Source organism: Nannobrachium achirus, assembly GCF_963921795.1.
Source record: "Nannobrachium achirus genome assembly, chromosome: 15".
NCBI classification, from domain to species: domain Eukaryota; kingdom Metazoa; phylum Chordata; class Actinopteri; order Myctophiformes; family Myctophidae; genus Nannobrachium; species Nannobrachium achirus.
In genome coordinates this window covers 42540591-42563913 of record NC_137822.1, presented here as the reverse complement: position 1 = coordinate 42563913, position 23323 = coordinate 42540591, and the positions used below count along the sequence as shown (strand labels likewise).

At 40.9% G+C, this 23323-nt stretch overlaps 1 protein-coding gene across 1 annotated transcript in view; it reads left to right on the top strand.

Moving 5' to 3' along the window:
- Positions 1-19945, top strand: part of cnnm3 (cyclin and CBS domain divalent metal cation transport mediator 3) — a gene marked incomplete at its 5' end in the record, with an annotated part of 31870 nt that extends 11925 nt beyond the window's left edge. The window contains 6 exons of the mRNA XM_080743298.1: positions 1496-1657; positions 4614-4783; positions 6649-6745; positions 10409-10536; positions 11047-11179; positions 18143-19945. Of these exons, the coding sequence (XP_080599424.1) occupies positions 1496-1657; positions 4614-4783; positions 6649-6745; positions 10409-10536; positions 11047-11179; positions 18143-18192 (740 nt within the window). The 3' untranslated portion in view covers positions 18193-19945. The remainder of the gene's footprint in view (positions 1-1495; positions 1658-4613; positions 4784-6648; positions 6746-10408; positions 10537-11046; positions 11180-18142) is intronic.
- Between the last annotated feature and the right edge of the window lie 3378 nt (positions 19946-23323).

Here is a 23323-nt window from a genome sequence, read left to right as displayed (position 1 = left end):
AAATAGGCAAACTACGAAGTGTTGTGAGCGTCTATTTTTGGCACAGCAAGTCGAATTATAAATCACGCTTAACCTCTTATAAACCCTACATAATTCGTTGACCTTTTTCCCCTCTACACCAAATCTCACGAAAGTAGCCAATCATAGCCCCAGAATGAACAACATGGAGCGAAGTGACGCTTTGTGAGCTTGTGGAGCAGCCAGTTTCTCTCATAATAATAATAATAATCTGTATTGTCCCCGAAGGGAAATTTGTCTTCACAGTCTGTTCAAACAAAGAAACAACAGATAACCAGATAACAACACAAACATATCATAGAGACAGATCATCAGTACCCCACAGAAAACCCCTCTTGTTGACAGTGCGATTGTTTAGCACATTGTTAAGTGCAGCAATGGCTGAGGGGACAAAACTCCTGCTAAACCCAACCTTGTGCCACTTTAGCTCTGGTCCATAGCGTTAGTGGAGTTCTCCCTAACGCTATGTTCCTCTACCTCCCGAATCCTTGGCAAATCCGGAAAGACCCGTCGTCTGGTCCGAAAATAACAAAAACGGTTTCGCCACTCACCAAACCAAAGGTATCATTTAGGGATGGACATCGGTATCGGCCAATATAAAAAATCGGCAGGTATTATTTCAAACCGGCCGAATCGGTGATCGGCAGGTCACTGACATAAAACCGGTTTTATGCCAATTGTGTCTATGGCACTGCACAGCATGATGCTCTGGTCCTGTGACTAAAGTTAACATTAGCAAGTAGCAGCCAGTCTACTTAGTGGCAGCCTACAGAATACAGATGGTGCTGATTACTGCAATGTAAGGATATATTCCATAATCCTGAGTCAATGTCGTCTCCAAAAAGGAGTAAAAAAAAACAGACGGTCATATTGGACTGGATATTGTCTGTGTTTTTGGATAGTGTACTGTTGTGATTGATTTGGCATTAGTGTTCTTCTAGCTTATTGGTACTCAACTTGAAGTATGCCTTGTAGGCCTACTTGGCCTGAAAAAAAGGGTATTTGAGCAACCCTATTTTCTAGTTCTTAGCTAAAGAAATCGGTATCGGAAAAATCGGTTTTGGCAGGTCAGACCTTCATAAAACCGGAGGATCGGTATCGGCCAAGAATTTTGCAATCGATCCATCTCTACATTGGACAGTTGAAATCTTACTCTACTTAGTGGATGCGGTCTGAGCCCCCCACCACACGATTAAAATACATTCCTAGGGCTAAATGAAAAATATTCCACTGGATGAGAGCTAGTGCCGCTTCAAGGTTCTGTATCTTGGACCCTGATGGCAATAGGTTGAAGTAGCGATGCAGAGGATGATCAGTGTCATTTGTCATTCAGAGTGCTAAAGCGTGTGATGGCCTTATTGTTCATATCAGCAAGTGTGGGTGTGGGAAGTCCGATGATTTGGGTCTTTGATCTTTACGGGGGGGTCTTGGGCTAAACAGTTTGTTGTTGTTGTGTCCCATCATCACGGTGCTGCAGTGGACATGAAGTTGAAGCGTCCCCCCCTCCCCATGGAGATCGTCCCCCTGGAGCCCCGTGGGGTCCATGAGGAGTTCAGCCTGTTTAAAGTCCCTGAAGGAGAAGCCAAGATCAGCACCTCCCCTCAGCTGCTGCTGGCCACACACCGCTTCCTGTCCAGAGGTGGGTACTCTGTGTTGCTGAATTCAAACGCTCACATTTCTACCTCCTCGCTTCCTCCCAGGGTTCCTACGGTTCATGAAATTCCTGGAAATATTTTGAAATTAGAAAAATATTTTTCCAGTACTGGAAGAGTTTTGGAATTGATCAAGGGTCCTGGAAGGTCCTGGAAAAAATAGCTATGCATTGTCTTTGGTTATTGATTTTGTTAATACCTCTGAAAAGACAAATTAAACATGGGCCAAATTGTCAAATATTAGAGGCAGAAATTGTGAAAATAGCCGATCTACATGCTCACAACGCCTCGCGTTGCGAGGCGTTGTGAGCATGTAGATCGGCTATTTTCACCGTGTTATACAAAATTCCTCTACTCTTTAGTGCTCGTCAGGGTGCCCGGGTCCCCAGTTCAAATATGATTATTTTGTGAGTCACGGCCAGAAAAGGTTGATAACCACTGCCATACACTACATTGCGCATAGGAGTAAGCGACTCATATTTCTGCCTCCGCGCTTCCTCCGTCATCTGTCCTCCAGGGCATTAACGACTTGTGATTTTTGCAAGTCGACTCGACTCAGTAAAAAGTTGAGCTGAAGTCGACTTTATCGTTTGATGACGTCATCACATCATCACACGATTTTATTATTTCGTGGGGTCCCCAGATGATTAATTTAATGTGCAACATTGTTTTCCCACTCAGCAGTAAACAAACCAACATAACGTTTAGGTGTATAGAGGGTGTCTGCACATTTCTAAAGTGACAATTTAAGGACTTTTTAATACCTCTAAAATGACAAATTAAACATTGTCCAAATTGTCAAATATATAGAGGCAGAAATTGTGAAAATAGCAGATCTACATGCTCACAACGCCTTGCATTGCGAGGCGTTGTGAGCATGTAGATCTGCTATTTTCACAATAGAACCGTGTTATACCAAATGTAACTCAATTCTTAGTACTCGTCAGGGTGGGGGTCCCCAGTTAAAATATGATTATTCTGGGGATCGCGGCCACTGTAACCACTGTAACCACTGACCACTGTAATATTAAATAAAATACAAAGGATCTTTTTTTTCAACTTCGACTTTCGACTTTCTCTGGTGGGAGTCGACTTGTGTAATGAAGTCGACTGAGTCGACTTGTCGACTTTTTCGTTAATGCCCTAATGTGGTGAAGTAGGTGAAAATATTATTTGAAGGACCACATATTACCCCAACCCCTAGAATACCTGGTTTAAATTAGGTTAAAGACCCACAAAAGCCAGAGAGTCAGCTAGCCTCTATAGCAGCATTCCAGTCTCCTCAAAATACACCAAATAACTACTGCAATTCACAAATGCCATGTATGATAAAACCGATCCTTCAGGTGAAATTGGTGACCTGCCGAAATATATGACCATCGTGTCCGAGCGTTAATCATTGCGGTTTGTTTATTAGCAGAGTTCAACCTAGCGGTATTTAGGCCACGCATTTAAACACCTCCATGTACGCTATGTGAAGTCCAGAAGATGGTCACATATTTTGGCAGGTCACCAATTTCACCGTAACACACCACCATGGTGGAGGACATTTGTGGAGGACAGCGTGTGTGTGTGTGTGTGTGTGTGTGTGTGTGTGTGTGTGCGTGCGTGTGCGTGCATACTGTATGTCTATGTGCTTTCTCTCTAGAGCAGTGTTTCCCATACAGGGAGTTGAGGACCCCACTTTATTTTGGTTAGCTTGATGTGCAATATTGTTTTCTCATTCAACAGTAAACAAACCAACATACAATATAAGTTTATACATGGTATCTGCACATTTCTAAAGTTACAATTTAAAGGAGCTATAGTCAACTTTTTCTTGAAAAACGGACGCTAAAATAAAAATAATGTTTTGAAAATATTTTATAAAAGATTAAGCTTCATATATGTGTTTCTATTCTATTTCCAAATTGGCCAAATTGTCAAACATTATGTAAGAACGAGGCAAATGTTGTGAAAATTGCAGATCTACAAGGTCTTGAGCTGAAGTGTGTGTGTCCATGTATACGAGGACGAGAGAGAGAGAGAGGGTGATAATAAGTGAGAGAATGATGAAAGCTCACATTGCAGTAAACGGTGACACTGTAACAGTCCTTCTAATGATTATATACTGGTTACATATTCAGTCCAGCTCGTGGAAATAAGGCTCACTACTTAAAGCTGCAAAACACAACTTATTCTAACGAATAAAACCTGCATGATGATAAAATAAGTTGATAAAGTACACAATGTATCACAAATGCTCATCACAATCTGCTATTGTCACTAGTTTGGTTTCCAGGGAGACATCAAACTTCTCTTTTGGGTCTTGAGCTAAAACGCTTTGGAACCACTGCTCTATTAGGGCTGTCACAATTATTACATCATTTTCGAATCGCAATTATTTGACATAATCGCGATTATTTTTCATAATAGTCATAATCGTTTCCATGTTGAAAAATTATCATATATATATATATATATTCTTTTTTAAGTAAAAAATAGTGGAAATAGCAGATCTACAAGCTCACAGAGCTACAAGTTGTGAGCTTGCAGATCGGCTATTTCCACTATCAATGTTCTTTTTAAGTATAAAGTTGTCAAATTTGTCAGTAATTTCTTTGTATATTTAGGTTATGTGTCATATCTACCATGTGCAACTTCAAAGCCTAAAAGCCAAACAGAAATGTAATTGTCAACGACAAAAACTCAATTAAATCGTTAATCGCAATTATTTGAGTGACAATTAATCGTCATGTAAAATGTCATAATGGTGACAGCCCTATGCTCTACAGGCTTATTCATTTATGTATGTACTGTATGTATGTGTAACCTGCAGAGGTGGAGCACTTCAGTCCTGATGATAATAATGTGTGTGTTCATGTTGTGTCCTCCTAACAGAGGTGGAACACTTCAGTCCTGTATGATAATAATGTGTGTGTTCCTGTTGTGTCCTCCTAACAGAAGTGGAGCACTTCAGTCCTGCTCGCATGTCAGAGAAGGTCCTGTTCCACCTGCTGCGCCACCCCAGCGTCAACCAGGAAGTGCACTTTGACCCCAACAACCGTCTGAGTCACGAGCACTACCTGTACACCCGCAACCACCCCGTGGACTACTTCATCCTCCTACTGCAGGTACTAGCGACCTCAAGCAACGCTACAGCAACGGCAGATGACAACGGTAACCGGAAATGATCCGCGCTCGATAGATAAACCTGCCGTCGCCGCAGCCGTCTCTACTACGGCAGAAGGTCCCCCTTCCCACGTAGCGCCTACTCCGTCTGCTGCGTGTACGCGTCGCCATGGGAACCAAAGCGTTCAGTGAAAGGGGTGGGACCCCGTCGCCGCTGAGGCTTATTGCTTAACCATTTTGACCGCTACGGCGATTACGTCATAGCAGCCGTAGTCCTCCTGGCGTTGCCGTCCTGAAAATCATCGAGCTTAAAGTCGCTACTGGTATCAGGGACCTGTTAGAAGACCTTGAAAAAGCGTTGGCGCGCCACCCATCTGACCACATGTTGAAGGGGAATTTCAGAGTAGCAGTCTTACCACGTTAACAATTTTGCTGCCATTTTAAACATAGCTGTACTAAGTAGCTGCCAAATTGTCCTTACCTTTTAACGTGGGCACGTGCACGCATAGTGCATGATCTGTGCGCAACTCATGTAGTAGACCGGTAGACAAGATGACAGCTTTCAAATAAAAATAAATCCATTGGAATAGACAAATCCGTTGCCAGGCAGTATCCTGCTGAATCTGCCAGTATTTACATAAGAAAACATTGGAAACAGCCAGCTGTGCTCTATGGTAACACGTGGGCACGTTCGCGCACATAGCAGATGATATGTGCGCGGATCATATGCCAGGCGGGCACAAGAATCAAACAGCTATCAAATAAAAAAGAAATTGTGAAAAAAGACGATGATATGGCCGTGCAGCTCCTTCCTCTGTTTACAACGCAAACCTATGGGACGGCAGCTGCGATGGGCTCTCAGACCGGATATGGAAACCTAGATCCGGTCTAAACAGGAAATACGACCGGATACAGTTAGGGGGCGGGCCTAAAGTCTCAGAAGCAGCTATATACAGCGACCATACTTTTAATCGTTTCATAATGATTAAAGCTAATTAAATCTTCTGGCTCCTCGGGCATCGCAGAGAGGTACAGCGGGAAAGTATCGACGGGGATCGCGGGAAATTAGTTAATCTGATGTTATCATGTCCATGACCAATCAGCAGAGTTCTTATTTTTTGAAAGATTCGTTTTTTGGGCTTTTATGCCTTTATTCGATAGGACAGTAGACTGACAATGAAGAAATGGGGGGAGAGATGGGGAGTGACAGGCGGCAAAGGTCGTCCGGATTGTGAATCGAACCGGCAACGCCAGCAGGCATCAATGCCTATGTGGTATGTGCCTGGACCAGTAGGCCAGCGGGCGCCCCCCAGTAGAGTTATTTTAATTTTAATTTTTTATCTCGAGTCCAGAATTCGTTAAGTGTTCGGAGCATGTTTTATTCTAACGATCGATCGATTTTTTTCACGGCTTGGATTAATGAAACTAACGCACGATTTTGATCGATTGAATTCTTTATTATTCAGAAAAGGCACGAGGTACAGTCAGACATTTAGCCTAAAAGCCAAAGCATAACACACTAAAAATCCTGAGGACCTATTTCCCCTTTGGTTCTATATATTACAGCCTTAACAAAGCATTAAGTTCCTATTTGTCGGTGTCACATTGGAAAGTCATTTTGAAGTTTTTAATATTTGTAATTAATATTATTTTGACAATAATCCAGGGGCCCACCTACTTGCAGTATCCTGCAACGTAATGATGGTGACAGGCCTACTTTGAAGTACATGTTGGTAGTCGACACATTTCAATACATAACATTTGATCAGTTAAGTAAGGAATCAGAATCAACTTCATTAACCTTTTTAAGGAGAAATGATTGTGTAAAAGACCCATACTGACTGATGGATGCTGTCTGTCTCCTCAGGGTCGTGTGGAGGTGGAGATCGGTAAAGAGGGGCTGAAGTTTGAGAACGGGGCATTTACATATTATGGTGTAGCTGCTCTCACGGCGCCATCTTCAGGTGAGAAGTAATGATAAGCTAATATTCCTTGTATGTAGCCAAAAATGGCTGATCTACAAGGTCATAAAGTCGTTACCATGTGACACGATGTGAGCTTATAGATCTGCACATTTTGAAACTTTGTGAAAGTATAAAATGGTGTTTAAATGGTTACGCAAATGTGGATTTATGTATAGTAGTAAATAACACTTAACAGGCCAAGCCTGTGGCTGACAGGAATTGGATATCAATTGTGTGGATCAGGGTGGTACACCTTGTTTTAGTCTATTTGTTTTAGTTAAGATTCAAAACATAGTTAAAATATAATAAAATAAAGTGCAGCGAGGTAAAACTACAACAGTTGATTAAACAAAAGGTAAACAAGCAAAAAATAATACATAAATGAATCCAAAAGTCTTAAGTTCTATCTAAGAGAATGCCTTGGTGTAATGGTGAGTTCTCAGCTGTGATTTAAAAGAAGACACTGACCTAGCTAGCCTATCTGCCAGGCCATTCCAGAGCCTAGGTGCCGGACAGAGAAAGCCTGGTCACCCATGGTGACCAGGCCAGTAATGGGAACAATCAGGAGAGTCCTGCACCAGGATCTAAGGCTGATACAGCTCCAGCATGTCTGAAATGTAACTGTGGGCCTGGCCATCGCAAGGCTGTAAAAGTTGCCAGTTAACTCTTGAAATCAATTCTGGGGGTCTACTGTCTGGCCCCCACCAACCCCAGTAATAATGGTGGTATAAGAGCAGCAACAACACTAGTATATCCTCGTTGTCGGGTGGAAACCTCTTATCTCTGTAAGTTCTTTCGCAAATCATACAAGGCCGTCACACAAAAGTAGTGAAAACAGCAGATCTACAAGCACACAACGCCTCGCACCGCGAGGTGTTGTGTGCTTGTAGATCGGCTGTTTTCGCTACTTTAAATCATTTTTAAAATGATAAATTCAAAACGAACGGTTTTGGACATACAAGATTTTCACCCGACAACGACGAAAACTGTTGCTGGAGTAGTGGGAACGCCACCGTCGCCCCCTGCAATGTTGTGGCCCTCGGCTTGATACCCTAGACATAATTCGGCCCTTGGGGAAAACTAATTGGGGAACCCTGCTGTACATACATCGATTTGGGGGCACTGCAGATGGGTGGTGGAAGCAGTAGAGACGAGTCCTTTAGATCAGGGGTTCTCAAACCTTTCTCAAACATATTTGCACTGGGGACCCCCACCCTGACAAGCACTTGGAATTGTAGGTACGGTGTTACATTTAATGTGACTCGGTTCCACAGATAAATATTGTGAAAATAGCAGATCTACATGTTCACAACGCCTCGCACTGCGAATTGTGTTTTTTTCACAATTTTCACAATGTTCACCTTGAACAATGTTCAAATACTTAATATTTGACAGTTTGGCCAGTTTGGTATCAAAACGGTCTTGAAAGTCCTTAAATTGTCACTTTATAAATGTGCAGATACCCTGTATACACTTATACTGTGTGTTGGTATGACTACCGTTGAGTGAAAGAAAAAAAATACATTAAGCTAATCATTTGGGGACCCCACAAAATAATTTGGGGGCCCCAAGTTTGAGAACCACTGCTTTAGATGAACCAAGCCAGGGGTCCTCAGAATCGGGGATTGCCAAATCGTCGTGTGATGGGGACTTTTATTTTGTTATTTGTATTAATTAACCACTTGAACCCTTGCATCCCCATTCTGGGGAGCAGTGTTGATTTCGTCGACTAAAACTATGACGAATTTTTTTTGTCGACTGCGTTTTTTTCACTGACGAAAACAAAATAAAAACTAAGCTGTTATGACTTTCTAAGACTAAATATATTGACAATTTCGTCAACAAAATAAAAAACTAGACTAAAATGTTGGGGAGGGACTAGTGGAGAAGTGTCATTTAATTTTTGATGGCTCTCAGGTGTTGCGTGCTGAAAATAGCAGTGTGTAAAATCAGTCATTACGACGCCATCAAGGCCTGCAAAAATACATTTTAGTTGACTAAATCAACTGTAGATTTAGTCGCCTAAAATCTTATGATATTTAGTCAACAAAAAATAGACTAAAACTAAAACTTCCGGTGACTAAATTATGACTAAAACTACATCAAAAGACTATGACTAAAACTAAATCAAAATTTGCTGTCAAAAACACTGCTGGGGAGGACATTGGCAGGACTGCTCGCAGACAGAACAATCCAATATGTAGAGGGGGGGTCGCTGCTTCACTCTCTCTCAGCTACCCTGAACTACTAGGCCAGGGTTCCCCAATTAGTTTTCCCCAAGGGCCGAATTATGTCTAGGTTACCAAGCCGAGGGCCACAACATTGAATTATGTCTAGGGTACCAAGCCGAGGGCCACAACATTGCAGGGGGCGACGGTGGCGTTCCCGCTACTCCAGCGACAGTTTTCGTCGTTGTCGGGTGAAAATCTTGTATGTCCAAAACTGTTCGTTTTGAATTTATCATTTTAAAAATCATTTAAATAGTGAAAACAGCCGATCTACAAGCACACAACGCCTCACACAGCGAGGCGTTGTGTGCTTGTAGATCTGCTGTTTTCACTACTTTTGTGCGACGGCCTTGTATGATTTGTGAAAGAACGTACAAATTTGGAGATACGAGATTTCCACCCGACAACGACGATATACTAGTGTTGTTGCTGCTCTTATACCACCATTATTACTGGGGTTGGTGGGGGCCAGCCAGACAGTAGCCCCCCGCGGGCCTCAAATGGCCCACGGGCCGCCTATTGGGGAACCCTGTACTAGGCCATCTTCTCTGAAAACATGCTTTTCACCCGAAGATCAGATTGAAGTTTTGTGGCTGTGGAGACTAGACTGAGCCATGTGTTCATTGTGTTGACTGCAAGCAGCCTGCTTCACTCATTAACTCCTCTGTCAACTGCTGCTAGAGCTCCACTGATCAATGATTCAATGTCTGCTTTTCCAACTGGTCTGGTTAATCGTTCCATGCAGTCCTGCTGAAATATACTCTAAAGCTGGACATGCACTAGAAGACTTTAGAAAAAGGTCCGGGACCCCTAGGGGGTCCTCAGAGTTACTACAGGGGATCCTCCAAATCTTCCAATCCTTTTTATGTTAACAACTTGAACCCTCGTGTCCATGTTCTGAGAACTGTATTTGTGAGATTGTAGATCGGCTATTTTCGGCAAAGAGGTTCGGTGTAGAGGGGGAAAAAGAGCGGACTAAGTACAGAGTAAAAGGTCAAGTTTACTAGGTAATGACGGCTCAAGTGGTTAAATATCTGAAAACACAAATTGACATGAATCCAAAATACACTGATGATTGTGCTGTCAAACAATGAAACTATATGGTGGACTCTATGAGAAGGTTGTGGGGGTCCCTGCTTCATCTCTCTCTCAACTAAGGGGTCCTTGGCCTGACAACGTTGAAGAGCCCTGTTAATTTAAACGATTTTGGAAGCATCACACACTTCACTACAGGATCATCTTATAAGGTTCTCTGATCAGAATATCTTGGCACAGTATAACTGAAGTAGCCAACGTCAGTTTGCCGTAAATTCGGGATTTGATCATGCCAGTAATGTTGTCCTATTGTGAGCTTACTGTGTGTGTGTGTGTGTGTGTGTGTGTGTGTGTGTGTGTGTGTGTGTGTGTATGTGTGTTTCTATGTGTGTGATTGCAGTGCACCAGTCTCCAGTGTCAACCCATCGTTCTCCCAAAGATCCCTTTGAGCTGGGAGAAGCTACAAGCCCGTCCAGTTATTGTCCTGATTACACCGTCCGAGCTCTGACAGACCTGCAGCTCATACGGGTAATACTCAAGAACAAAACAGGCTTGAATGTGTGCACATTGCTAGTATAGTATGTATGTGTGTGTGTATGTGTGCGAGTGGGCACTCAACTGCTACTTGAATCATCATGATTGGCATCAGTGTGTGTGTGACTGTGTTGGATTTGACAGCAAATTTTGACTAAAATGTATTTTGGCGGCCCTTGATGGCATTGTAATGCCTGACTTTACACTTGGTTGCATGTTGAAAATAGCAGATCTACAAGCTCGCTGCGACACTTTGTGATCTTGTAGGTCTGCTATTTTCTACTGGATCTCTTCTCCACCAGTCCCTCCCTGACATTTTAGTTTAGTTTTTATTTGTTGATGACATGGTCTATATAATTAGCATTAGTTTTAGTCCTCATAGCTTCGTTTTTATTTAGTTTTCGCCCATGAAAAAAGGCGGTCGACAAACACTTTTCATCTTAGATTTAGTCCACGAAATCAGCACTAGTGTGTGTGTGTGTGTGTGTGTGTGTGTTCTTGTAGGTGACTCGTCTGCAGTATTTGAACGCTCTGATGGCCTCCTCCCACGCGGCTCAGACTCCAGAGCCTCCAGAGATTAAGATCCTGCCCAACAGTCAGACTAAGCTCCTCAACGAGAGGAACACCTCACAGCAAGGTTAGCATTCTGTTGTTCTCCAACATTCTGTCTGTCTCTGGTCTTTTTAGAAAGAATTTTAGAAGTTATTTAAGTCAGTGGTTCTCAGATTAGGGTCTGGGGGGGACCCCCACAGGGGTGCTTGAGCAGGTTACAGCTGGGGGTCCCCAGCAAAATGTGTTAATACAGCATCACAATCGTTTTAACCCCTTTTTTATACAGATTTTATATGTTGGCTACCAGGCCTGTCACAATTATTACATAATGGTCTAATCGCAATTATTTGACATAATCACAGTTATTTTGTCATAATCATCATAATCGTTTCCATGTTGAAAAATGTTAATATATTTTCAAAAATAGTGGAAATAGACACGCGTCGCATCGCGATGCATAGTGTGCGACGCATATCAGTAAATTCTTTGTATATTTATGTTATGTGTCATATCTGTCATATGTGTCATATATGTGCAGATTCAAAGACTACAAGCCAAACAAAAATGTAATTGTCAACGACAAAACACAATTAAATTGTTAATCACAGTTACAATAATTGTCATGTAAAATGATGGGGGTGTGGATATGTCCTTGACGCGAAAATGTTTGAGAACCACTGATTTAAGTTGAGTAAAAATACTAACCACTTCCTGGAAGCCTTTCTAGAGTTTAGTTTAATTCTCTAGTAGAGTAGAGAATTGTGAATCTGTGATGATAGAACAGTTGATTTTCTGTCTCATAGCCTGCTTCTAACTGTGTTTTAGACTAAAGGTCTTTACAGACAGGGGGTTGTGATGAATAAACCATATGAAAATGATATCTATTACAAACATTACTCAGACGAGTACTTAGCATCAAAGCTGTTCATTCATTCACTGTCGGATGGAAACCTTGTATGTCCAAAAGAAATTTAGAATAAGAAAAATGCTTTTCATTGGTTAAGTATTTGTAAAACCCACAGCCACACTTAACCACTTTAACTTCAAAAATATGAAAAATAGAACATCTACGATGCAACGTGTCGTGAGCTTGTAGATTGGCTATTTTCGCTACTTTTGTGTGCCACTGTTAATTTACAGAAACAAAGTAAGATTATTTGGAGATACAGGATTTCTGCCTGACAGTGATGAACTGATGCCTCATTCATGCAGCTTAAAGCCTTTATTTGATTTGATTAAAAAATTGCATCGCTTTATCTGCATGACAATAACAACAGTTCGAAAATATCTATTTTCGAATGAATTAAACCAGGGGTTTTCAAAGTGGGTGACGGGGCACCCTAGGGTGCTGCGACGGCAGTCCAGGGGTGCCGTGACATAATTTGATAATATTTGGAATTTATTTGGACATTTAAAAATATATTTAGTATCATTTTAAACTTGAAGTACAAAGTTATTTTCAGTCAGTTCTAACCAAAATGGCTATTATCTTGTTTTCCTCTCAAAACATAATCGCTAAAATATGCTATAAATATAAGGTGCTGGATGAAAAAAATATTTATAGGGGTGCCCCGAGCTAAAAAAGTTTGGGAACCCCTGAATTAAACCACGTATTATACTTCAGTAAGCGTGGTCCCCCAGGAAGCTATGCTTGGCCGTCCCCTTTATCACCTCTGAACCAAATCTCTTAGCCAAACATGTGCTAATGTACAAGCTCACAACATGATGCGCTGCAACACGTTGTGAGCTTGCAGATTGGCTATTTTTGCCGAATGTTTCCCTATTATTAAGACACAGGGGTTCATGTGGTTATTCACACCAAAACAAATATTCCCCGGTGTGTAAGGACCTTTTTAAATCATCTAATAACATGGTACCATTTTTGTCTACTCACTCAAAGATTAGCACTGTGGACGGTTCAGAAACCTGCCTACCAGTGACATCATCGGTGGGCAGTTTTTGGTCATTTCAAACAAAATTATTTTATTATTTTATTTTATTGTTAAAGGACAACTTTGTTTTTTTTACAAAAAGGGTTCATATTTTAGATTGTAATTAGAGAAAAGAAAAAGTGAGTGTTAAAATGTTTTCATGTGCTTCGTTCTATTGTTTTATCGTGTTTACCGTGCTAAAATGTGGGGCATGCATACGCATGGGGGCATGCGTACAAGTGGCTAAATATGTATTTTTAGACACAATAAGCCAGCAGTTTCTTTATTGCTATTTACAGTAACACTACTAGCCACCACTGAAATAAGAATCTTTAAAACCATAGAAAGAAGTAAATGAAATAATTTTAACACTCATCTTTTATATTCTTTAATTACAATGTAAAATATGAACCCTTGTTGTAAAAAACTAAAGTTGTCCTTTAATGCAAGAAATGATGGTTTCATAGCTTGCTACCTTTCCCTGGGAGAGAGAGGCTGTAGTTTATGTTTCCCTGTACTGTAGCACTTTGAGATTTGCTGTCAAATGTAAAGTGCATTACAAATAAAATGTATTATTATTATTATTAAGTGTGTTTGAGTGGCGAAGCAACTCTATACTTCCCTATAAACACAACTCAAGAAGTCTGGCATTTAAAATAAGAGAGAGTTTTCAGTCACTGTTGCTACACTTGTTAAAAATGTAGAATAACAAGTGTGAACGAATAGTCATATTGTATAGCTATTGAGATATTAGCCATAAATATTGAGGTACTGTATGTCCAAATTGCGCAGCCCCAGAATTCGCAAGTAAAAAGTAAAACATAACTGTTAAAATGAACTGTTAGATTCAGATTTTACTTTTCGGGGAAAGTTGACATGACCTTTTGATAAAAGTAGAACTATGGGCAAGTGCCTCTGAGACCTTAGTGGTTTGTAGTAGCTTGCATTCCTTATGGATGATGATGTCACTCTGAACTGTCCACAGCCCACCAATTATGATGAGACACAACAGAAATGGTACGATCTTATATGGAGCATTAGTGAGGGCCAATTATATGAAGATAATGTTGAAAATGGGTGAAAGTGGTCCTTGTTATAAAGGTTACAGCCTTCAGCTGAACTAAGACCGTTCTCTTCTTTCTCTCTCTTGTTTGTTTTTCTCTCCTTTTTTCACTTTGCCTCCATCATGCTCATCACCTCTGGCTCGCTCCAGAGTTCGCTGTTAACATTTCATTCTTTGACACCATTGACAACTACTGTTAGTGTTGCTTGTGTTGCTTTGAGGTAAAGACAACAACTGTTGTTAGTATGTTTGTTTTGTGTTGCTTTTGAGGTAAAGGCCACTTCTGCCATGTGTCTGCGGTATGGCAGCAAAAACTGCTTCTCAAAGTAGGGCATTCACAAATAGTGATTTTCAGTATTCGACCTCAAAGTATTCGAATAGTCGAATATTCGACAGGACTGGCCAAACTGTCAAATATTAAGTAAGCAAGAGGCGAACATTGTGAGAATAGCCGATCTACATGCTCACAACGCCTCGCGTTGCAAGGCGTTGTGAGCATGTAGATTTGCTGTTTTCACTGACTGACAACTCATTCTTATGACTTCCTATCTAGCCAAGCTTTATAAACTATATATTTTTTAAAGAGAAAACAAAAAAAAGAAGCAAATATTCGACTTGGGTGAACAATGTCGAATGGTGACTTTGATATTCGAATGTTCGAATATTCGAATATTTGGTGAATGCCCTATCTCAAAGTCTGGTCCACGGTTGGGGGCCTCCAGGGGGCTCCAAAACCCTTACAGGTCCATTTGGTTCCATTTGTACACTCTCAGAGTTAAATGAACACTGATAATGTTACAGTGTATTGGTGTTCCAAAGGAAAAAGTTTCAATTGTACGCTCTGAGAGTTACAGACCAGTAAGTGTCCATTGTGGACCCCCTGTGAGCCCCAGACCAGACGTTTAGAAACTGATGTAGTACACACACACACACACACACACACACACACACACACACACACACACACACACACACACACACACACACACACACAGACACAGACACAGACACACACACACACACACACACACCCCCCTAGACTCTTACTCTTTCTACAAGGACACCAAGGAGAAAAGTGGTGTTTTTTTTTACCTATAAAACTATTCATGTCTGCACTTCAAATTCATACCCGTGCCAAAAAGTAGCTGATCTACAAGCACAATGCGTTTCAGTCGCATTGTGAAGCTTGCACTGTAGATCTGCTATTTGAGGCAGACTTTTGGACTTTATTTGGTCTTGGGACAGAGTTCCACTTCACTTGGTGTCCTTTGTGTTTTAATAGAACATAAACTGTGAGTTTCCGGGAGTAAACATCCCATTCATTTTCTGCACCGGGGATTCTGTACACTTAGCCGTGATGATGTAACTCTCCAAGCAGGCCTGGAATGTCCTCGTTTCATGAGCACAGCCACTTGGCCTTTGGTGGTGGTCGTCATCTTTCTGAGGGCAATGAGGCCAAATGCCCAGGGCAGGAAAAGGCCATCAAATAAAACAATGATCTTAAGTTCGCAGAAATGAATACATTATTTGTATTCATACTGTCTGTGAAATATTTAAATAATAAGGCTGTTTATTTCATAAAACGTATTTATTGTTACAAGTATTGTCAAAACCTCATACACGCTCAGCCCTGGACTGGACTAAGAGTCATTCTGAGGATGGGGAGAAGTTTTGAATCCTCAAAAAGACACTGGCATCAAATGGAACCAAAAGGGTTCAATGTGTACACTCTCAAAGTTATGGGGGTCCTTGGCATGTAAAGGTTTGAGAACCATATTTCTATAGTAGCATATATACCTGTAGCATTGTTCTACAGCCACGTTGCTCATGGTAAGACAATCTTGGATTGTTAGGACTTTATATAACTGATAATAAAGTCCTCTCTGCAGAACATGAATGGGATTTGTACTTCCGGCACATCACCATTGAATGATGAGGTGGTGCGGGTCTGTGTGGATTGGTGTGTGTCACAGTGTGTGCATGCTTGTGTATAATATATGCTTATAGTGTAGTGGTAGTCAGCTATAGTTCCTCATCCTTCCTCATGGGAGATTTCTACTCTATCCCAGTGTTAATTTTGACAGCAATTTTTTATTTATTTTTAGTCATATTCTGGTCAAAGAAATATTTGTTTTAGTGTAGTTTAAAGGACAATTTTAGTTTTTTACAACAAGGGTTCATATTTTAGATTGTAATTAAAGAATATAAAAGATGAGTGTTAAAACAATTTCATTTACTTCTTTCTTATTTGAGTGGTTGGGGGCATGCATACAAGTGGCTAAATATGTTATTTTACACAGAATAAGCACATTCCCAAGATACAACGCAACCTTTCATGGTTGGATGTGACTTATGGGGGCTAGAAGTGTTACTGTAAATAGCAATAAAGAAACTGCTGGCTTATTGTGTCTAAAAAGACATATTGAGCCACTTGTACTCATGCCCTCATGCGTACCCATGCCCCACATTTTAGCACGGTAAACGCGATAAAACAATAGAACGAAGCAAATGAAAACATTTTAACACTCACTTTTTCTTTTCTCTAATTACAATCTAAAATATGAACCCTTTTTGTAAAAAAAAAAAACTAAGTTGTCGTTGTCGTTTTTAGTTGTCTACATCTACAGTTGAAATGTATTTTGGCAGGCCTTGATGGTGTCATAATGGCTGATTTGAATTCTAATCTCTTGGATCTCTTCTCCACTAGTCCCTCTCTAGCATTTCAGTCTAGTTTTAGTCATCATAGCTTAGTTTTTATTTAGTTTTAGAATAGTCATTGAAAAGGGATAGTTGACGGAACATTTTTCACCATAGTTTTTTTAGTCTACAAAATTAACACTGGTCTGCCATCAAACCCACGATCCCCTAGTGGTCTCTGTTGGTTATGTACTACCGTACTGTACTGTCATCGTACCAATCAAGACCATACTGTGGCGTTGTATTCCCACCGAGAACGCATGTTTGCAGTTGCACACAGTTTTGTCATGTCCACCCGGTGTGTTTTAAGGCTAGTATAAAAGTGATAATTTTTTTTGGTTAAAACAAAGTTGGCAATGATTACTATCAGAATATAGAGCTATTTAACACTTATTTTAACCAAAAATGTTCTGCACCTGAATCAATACTTTGTCGTAAAACACTGTTGCATGCCAAAAATAACCGAGAAATAAGCATCTTGACGTCTTGTCAGTTTGTATGTCGTCTAATGGTCGGCATACGACGCCGTTATTTTATGGGGAGTAAATTAAGTGTCACCGACCTCCCTAAAAATAGATGAGGCATAATCGCTTGATTGAGTGAATACTTTATTAACAGTTTGCAAAATGCACACAGGTACAGTTATACAATGATGCTAAAAAGGCTTGTTTCCTTTGTGGTCCTGTGTATTCAATTCATCAAGATGGCGTCATTGATTTTGTTTTTAAGTAGGGCTGTCACAATTATTACATAATCGTCTAATCGTGATTATTTGACATTATCACAATTATTTTGTCATAATCGTCATAATCGTGAATGTTGAAAAATGTCAGAAATAGTGGAAATAGCAGATCTACAAGCTCACAACGCGTCGCATCGCGACGCGTTGTGAGCTTGTAGATCGGCTATTTCCACTATCAATGTTATTTGAGTTATACAATGATGCTAAAAAGGCTTGTTTCCTTTGTGGTCCTGTGTATTCAATTCATCAAGATGGCGTCATAGAGAAGTGAAGTCTGATGTCATTTACCCAACCTTCCTGGTTCACGTTTTTTCCCCCCCATTCTGAATTCCCATAGACTTTTTTCATATGGCGTCATATAAGAACTGTGTTCCAAACATAAACAAATGATCTCAGCGGTTTGACTCATATGGATATGAAGAATCATCTGATGGTGTTTAAGATGATGACTCAATGTTATTCTCCATAGAGAAATTACTTCCATGAACCGGGGGATGAGCGAGTGACATCATGACTTCACTGCTCTATTGATTGTGTTTTTAAGTGCATTTGTTTTTTCTCACCCCTCACTCACTCACCCCTCTTCTCCTGTCACTGACTGTCTGCCGCCAACAGGTGGCAGCAGAACGCCGGAGAGCTCCGTGGAGGAAGAAGCGCATGGCTAGTGTTCCTCTTTTGTCCGCACCTTCCTACCTACCTACCTTACCCAATCAAGTGTCCATACCTTCCTTCCTACCTACCTTACCCAATCAAGTGGAGACTTTGTTCCTCTCTGTTTCCCTCCCTTTCCTTTGTTTAAAACAATCAACTAGTTGTTATCTTTGTATGGGGGGAAAAGAAGGTCGTTGTTATTGTGTTGGACTGGAACGGAGCGAGGTTCGCATCCACGTCTTGTACTTCTCTCTCTCTCTCTTATCTCGACATGTTTCGCCACACACACACCCATTCCATGTGCTTTATCATCCATGTTTTTTCTTTTTCTTTTTTAATACACGGCCGTCCACATCAGGTGTAACTATAACTATGAAGATATTGTCAAACTAGCAATAGAACACACACGTTCACAACAGGGTTCCCACACGTTCATGAAATTCCTGGAAAAAAATGTTTTCCAGGCCTGGAAAAGTTTGGGAATTGATCAAATGTTTTGGAAAGTACCAAAAATGGCAAAAGTAGCAGATCTACAAGCTCTAAACGCGGCGCGTTTTGTGTGACGCTGTAGTGTGATCAAGTAGGAGGTTCGTTTACTGGGAAAATTGTCGATTCTGCCCAACACCAAAGAAATACATACCGTAGTTTTTGTCTACGTGAAAGATGTAACGTGGTAAAATGCAGTGCTACGTGATAGGTTGTTAGCTTCTAGATGTCACGCGACCGCTTAGCTCGAGTCTGTCTTGGTGCGTTGATAACACACTGGTTTAAGAGTCTCATTATTACACATGTGATCGCTATAGGCCTGGAAATGGGGTGAAATACATTGTAAAAGCAATGGAAAGGTTTAGAAAATTCATTGTTTAAAATGTGTGGGAACCCTGTCAGAAGCATATAATGGCCTGGGGTATTTCATGAAAGGAAAGGTTAAAGCTCCAGTCTGTGATTTCTTCAACAGTTTGGCTGCTCTGAATCGATTCTTCTACATACTAAAACGTCTTAACTTTACGTGCAGTATTGGCTATTGTATGTATGTGTGTGGGGCTCCTTTGACGCGGTTTCAAAAATCGCAGATTGGGACTTTGTTTTTCGGTCGTGACATTTTATTCAGCTTTTTAATCAACGAGTCATGGTATAGTTATAGCACTTGGTGTGGACCGCCCCTTATAAGGCAATGTGTGTATATCCATTGTTTTTTTCTTTTGTGGTGCCTTTTTTTTAATTTTTTTCTTCTTCTCATGCAGTTCAACCTTAATGTTGTATTTCCCCATTTCGAGTGCCAAAGCCCTGTGTGTGTGTGTGTGTGCGCGCGTGTGTGCGCGCGTGTGTGTGTGTGTGTGTGTGTGTGTGTGTGTGTGTGTGTGTGTGTGTGTGTGTGTGTGTCTCCCCTTGTCCCATCCGTCCATTTTAGATAACTTAAAAGCTGCAATCCACAACTTATTTTAATAAATAAAACATTTGTATTAAACGCAGAGTGTCTAACACTCGGCAAAAGCTGGACGCACCGTAGTTGTATTCAAACCCGCCCGGCCTTGAGCTGGCGGTGCGGGACGTGTTAAATCTTTAAACCGGATTGCAGCATTTAACACGTACAGTAGGTCGATCGGAAGCTGATTTGCACAGAAATGGGTGCACTGTTGATAGCTTTATAAAGTGTTTTAACTTTTTCTTATTATTATTATTAGCCACACGAGGTACGTCCATATTGTTCACGTTCACACGCTGCATGTTGCTAGCGCGCACAGCAGGCCCTGCTTCCCTCTGAGACGCTCATGGTGATTTCTGCAGTGTTCAACAATTATTTTATGCTTTAACTATTGAAAAATAGCAAATATACAAGCTCACAGCGCGGCACTGAGTGCCGCGCTGCGAGCTTGTAGATCTGCTATTTTTGAAGAATTGTGAAAAAGAAAAAGTCTTTGAATATTTTTCACTCGATTCTATAAATCATAATGTCTTGTAAAATTCAGAAGACATTTATAGAATCGGGTGAAGGACCCCCCCAAATGTATAGGTTTTTGGCCACGGATCCCCATCTCAAAATGTGTTGTTCCAGGGACCCCCTCCAGAAGCAGAAGAGATTTGAGTTACAAAAGTTGGCTTTGAAAAATATATATTCAAAGATTTGCACACATTTTCATGATTTTTCAAAAATAGTAGATCTACAAGCTCGCAGCGCGGCACTCGGTGCCGTGCTGTGAGCTTGTATATCTGCTATGTTTTAAAGGGAGGTCAGTTCCAGTCGTTCAATTCAGTAATGTACTTTTTTCCCCTGCCTTGAAAAGTAGTGGAGTCTCAAGTCCAGGATATGTCGTTGAAATTTGAAAGTATGAAAGTATCCTAAAAAAATATAGAGTACAGAAGCTAAAACAAGATGTCACTCGTACTCTAGTGAAGGACGGTACCATCCACCTCTGATTGAGGTGGAAATGGAGGCAGGTGCATGTCTTGTCCACCAGAGGCCACTGTCGGTCTAAACTTTGTGCTTTTATCTCAATTTAATGTCTCAATTCAAATTGGGTAGAAGTGTGAGACGTGTTTAAGCGGAGCACCTGTGGTCTTTGTGTTGTCTGAATATCACTGTGGTGGACGAGAACCTGCCTCCATCCTGCAGCTCCATAACATTCCGTTTATTTTAGGCCTCCAAAGTAAAACCCTCAGTGTTAAATTTGAACTCTGAGAGGGTGCAAATGGAACCAAGTTGACCCGTATGTGTACCCTCTCTGGAGTTACAGGCCCGCAAGGGTCCATCTGGTTCCATAACTGTACCCTCTCGGAATTGCAGGCCAATAAGGGTCCATGTGATTCCATTTGTACACTCTCTTGGTTATAGTAGCCCAAGGATCCATTTTGGTTCCTAATTATCAATCATTTCGCTTGGGGAGGGGAGTAGAGTCGGGGACCCCCTGCCTGGATACCCCCTCAAGGACCCACGCTGGTCCCCCCAAACCCCATGTTGAGAACCAGTGTCCCACTGCACAAATTAATGTTAATAATTTCACATCCATGTTTTTTTTTTACATTCCACGTGTTCTGCATGTGTGTGTCTGTGTTTTATGCAACGTGTGAGTGTGTGAATTTGGATCTAGGCTCCCCCCCCCCCCCCCCCCATCGCTTTATTTGTGTCTTATGTATGTATATGAGTGTGTATTCTATTTGTAAATTCCAGTAAGCATCCTTTTTCTTTTTTTTTTTTTCTTTTTTTTTTTACAGGCTGCAGTGCAGGTTGTGTGATACTAATTGTATTATTATGCATTGATTAATTGATTATCTTTCATTGTCCCATCATTGTTAATGGTCAGTAATACTCCTCAATCTGTTCCTATAGCAGGGGTCTTCAACGTTTTCAGTCCAAGGACCTCTTAGTTGAGAGAGAGAGATGAAGCAGGGACCCCCACAACCTTTTCATAGATTCCATGTTTCATCGCGTTTGACAGCACAATCGTCAGTGTCATGTCAATTAGTGTTTTCAGATGTTTAACCACTTGAACCGTCAATACATAATAAACCTGACCTTTCACTCTGTACTTAGTCTGCTCTTTTTCCCCTCTACACCAAAGGTCTTTGCCAAAAATAGCAGATCTACAAGCTCACAACGCCTCGCGCTGCGAGGCATTGTGAGCTTGTAGATCTGTTATTTTTGGCTAAAGTTCTCAGAATATGGACGCTAGGGTTCAAGTGGTTAATATAAAAAAGGAGAAAAAAAGTTTCTATCACACAAAGATTTGGAGGACCCCCTGTAGTAACTCTGAGGACCCCCTAGGCGTCCCGGACCCCCTGTTGAAGACCTCTGTCCTATAGCATGATTATGGTCACTGTGGGGTGGAAAACCTTGTACTGATCCAATTATTTACAGGTCACAAGCTCTTAGTCAATACCTTTTTATTGGTTTGATATATACAGTAAATAGTTTTTAAATAGCCAATCTACAAGCTTGGATACTTTGTTACACTGGTGTATTGCATTAGTTTACCAAAAATGAAAACAATATGGAGATGCAAGATTTCTTGCAGACAGCAGTGATATCTTGATTTTGACAGTGATGATTTTATGTCTCTGTTATGCAAGAGGCTAGCCCTCTGTGTCTGTGCGTCAGTGTGTTTCCTGCTAATCTGGCAAACCGCATGACCAATAATATTAGGCCACATGTTTTAAACCTTTTTAAATAACGTTGTCAGCTAGAAACCTTATCTCCAGCTCTTTATCCTTTAGTGTGCGAAGCGACACTTTTTCAAGCTTGTAGATCTGCAACTTTTGCTATGTTTGAATTTGAATCCTGACAACTTTTGGACATGATGAGGTTTCCACTAGAGTTCTCAACGGGTCTGAAAATTAAGGCCCGGCCCTAACTGGGCCCTAACTGGGCAGGCCCGAGGCCCTACCCGGCCCTACTAGTTAGCATACATTTTAGGCCCTACCCGGCCCAAAAACATCGGGTCGGGTATGGTCGGGTCTATCACAGAGTAATAGTAATAAAAAAATAAATTAAAAAAAATCTTTTTTCATTGAGCCCGAGGCCCTACCTGGCCCTACTAATTAGCATACATTTTAGGCCCTACCCTACCCTAAATGTCGGTCGGGTTCGGGCAGAATTTGAGAACTCTAGTTTCCACCCAGCAGAGACCATAGTTATGTAACCTTAGTGGTGCACATGGGGCAGTTATACAGTTTCCCTGTTATATTTTATCATTACTATTTTGCCTTGTTCCAGTTCTGAACCAACTTTTAAAAGTTCATTTTCAGTGGAAAACACTATGGACCGGTTCAAACCCGGTGGAAAAGGGGCCACTTGTTCCCACGTAGATCACTTAACGATCGTCATTTTCGTTTATTTATTTTTCTATCGCTTACACTCCCTTTTAACAGGAGATGCTGACTGCTGTAAAGAATTGATGGCAGGGGCACAATTCATATCTGAATAATGAATATCCTAAGGTTTGGCTAACATTCTTTTTTTCCCCCTCAGCCACTTATATTATTGTTACATCAGCACCATTTCTCAAAGTTTGATTCCACTGAAAGTGTTGAAGATTTTAGCAATTTGTTCTTGGAGTAAATATTTTTCAGGTATTTAAACTGTATTGTTTTTTTGTTTTTTTTTGGAAGTAAAAGGTTTGTTTATATGGTTATCAAAAGACTGAATGT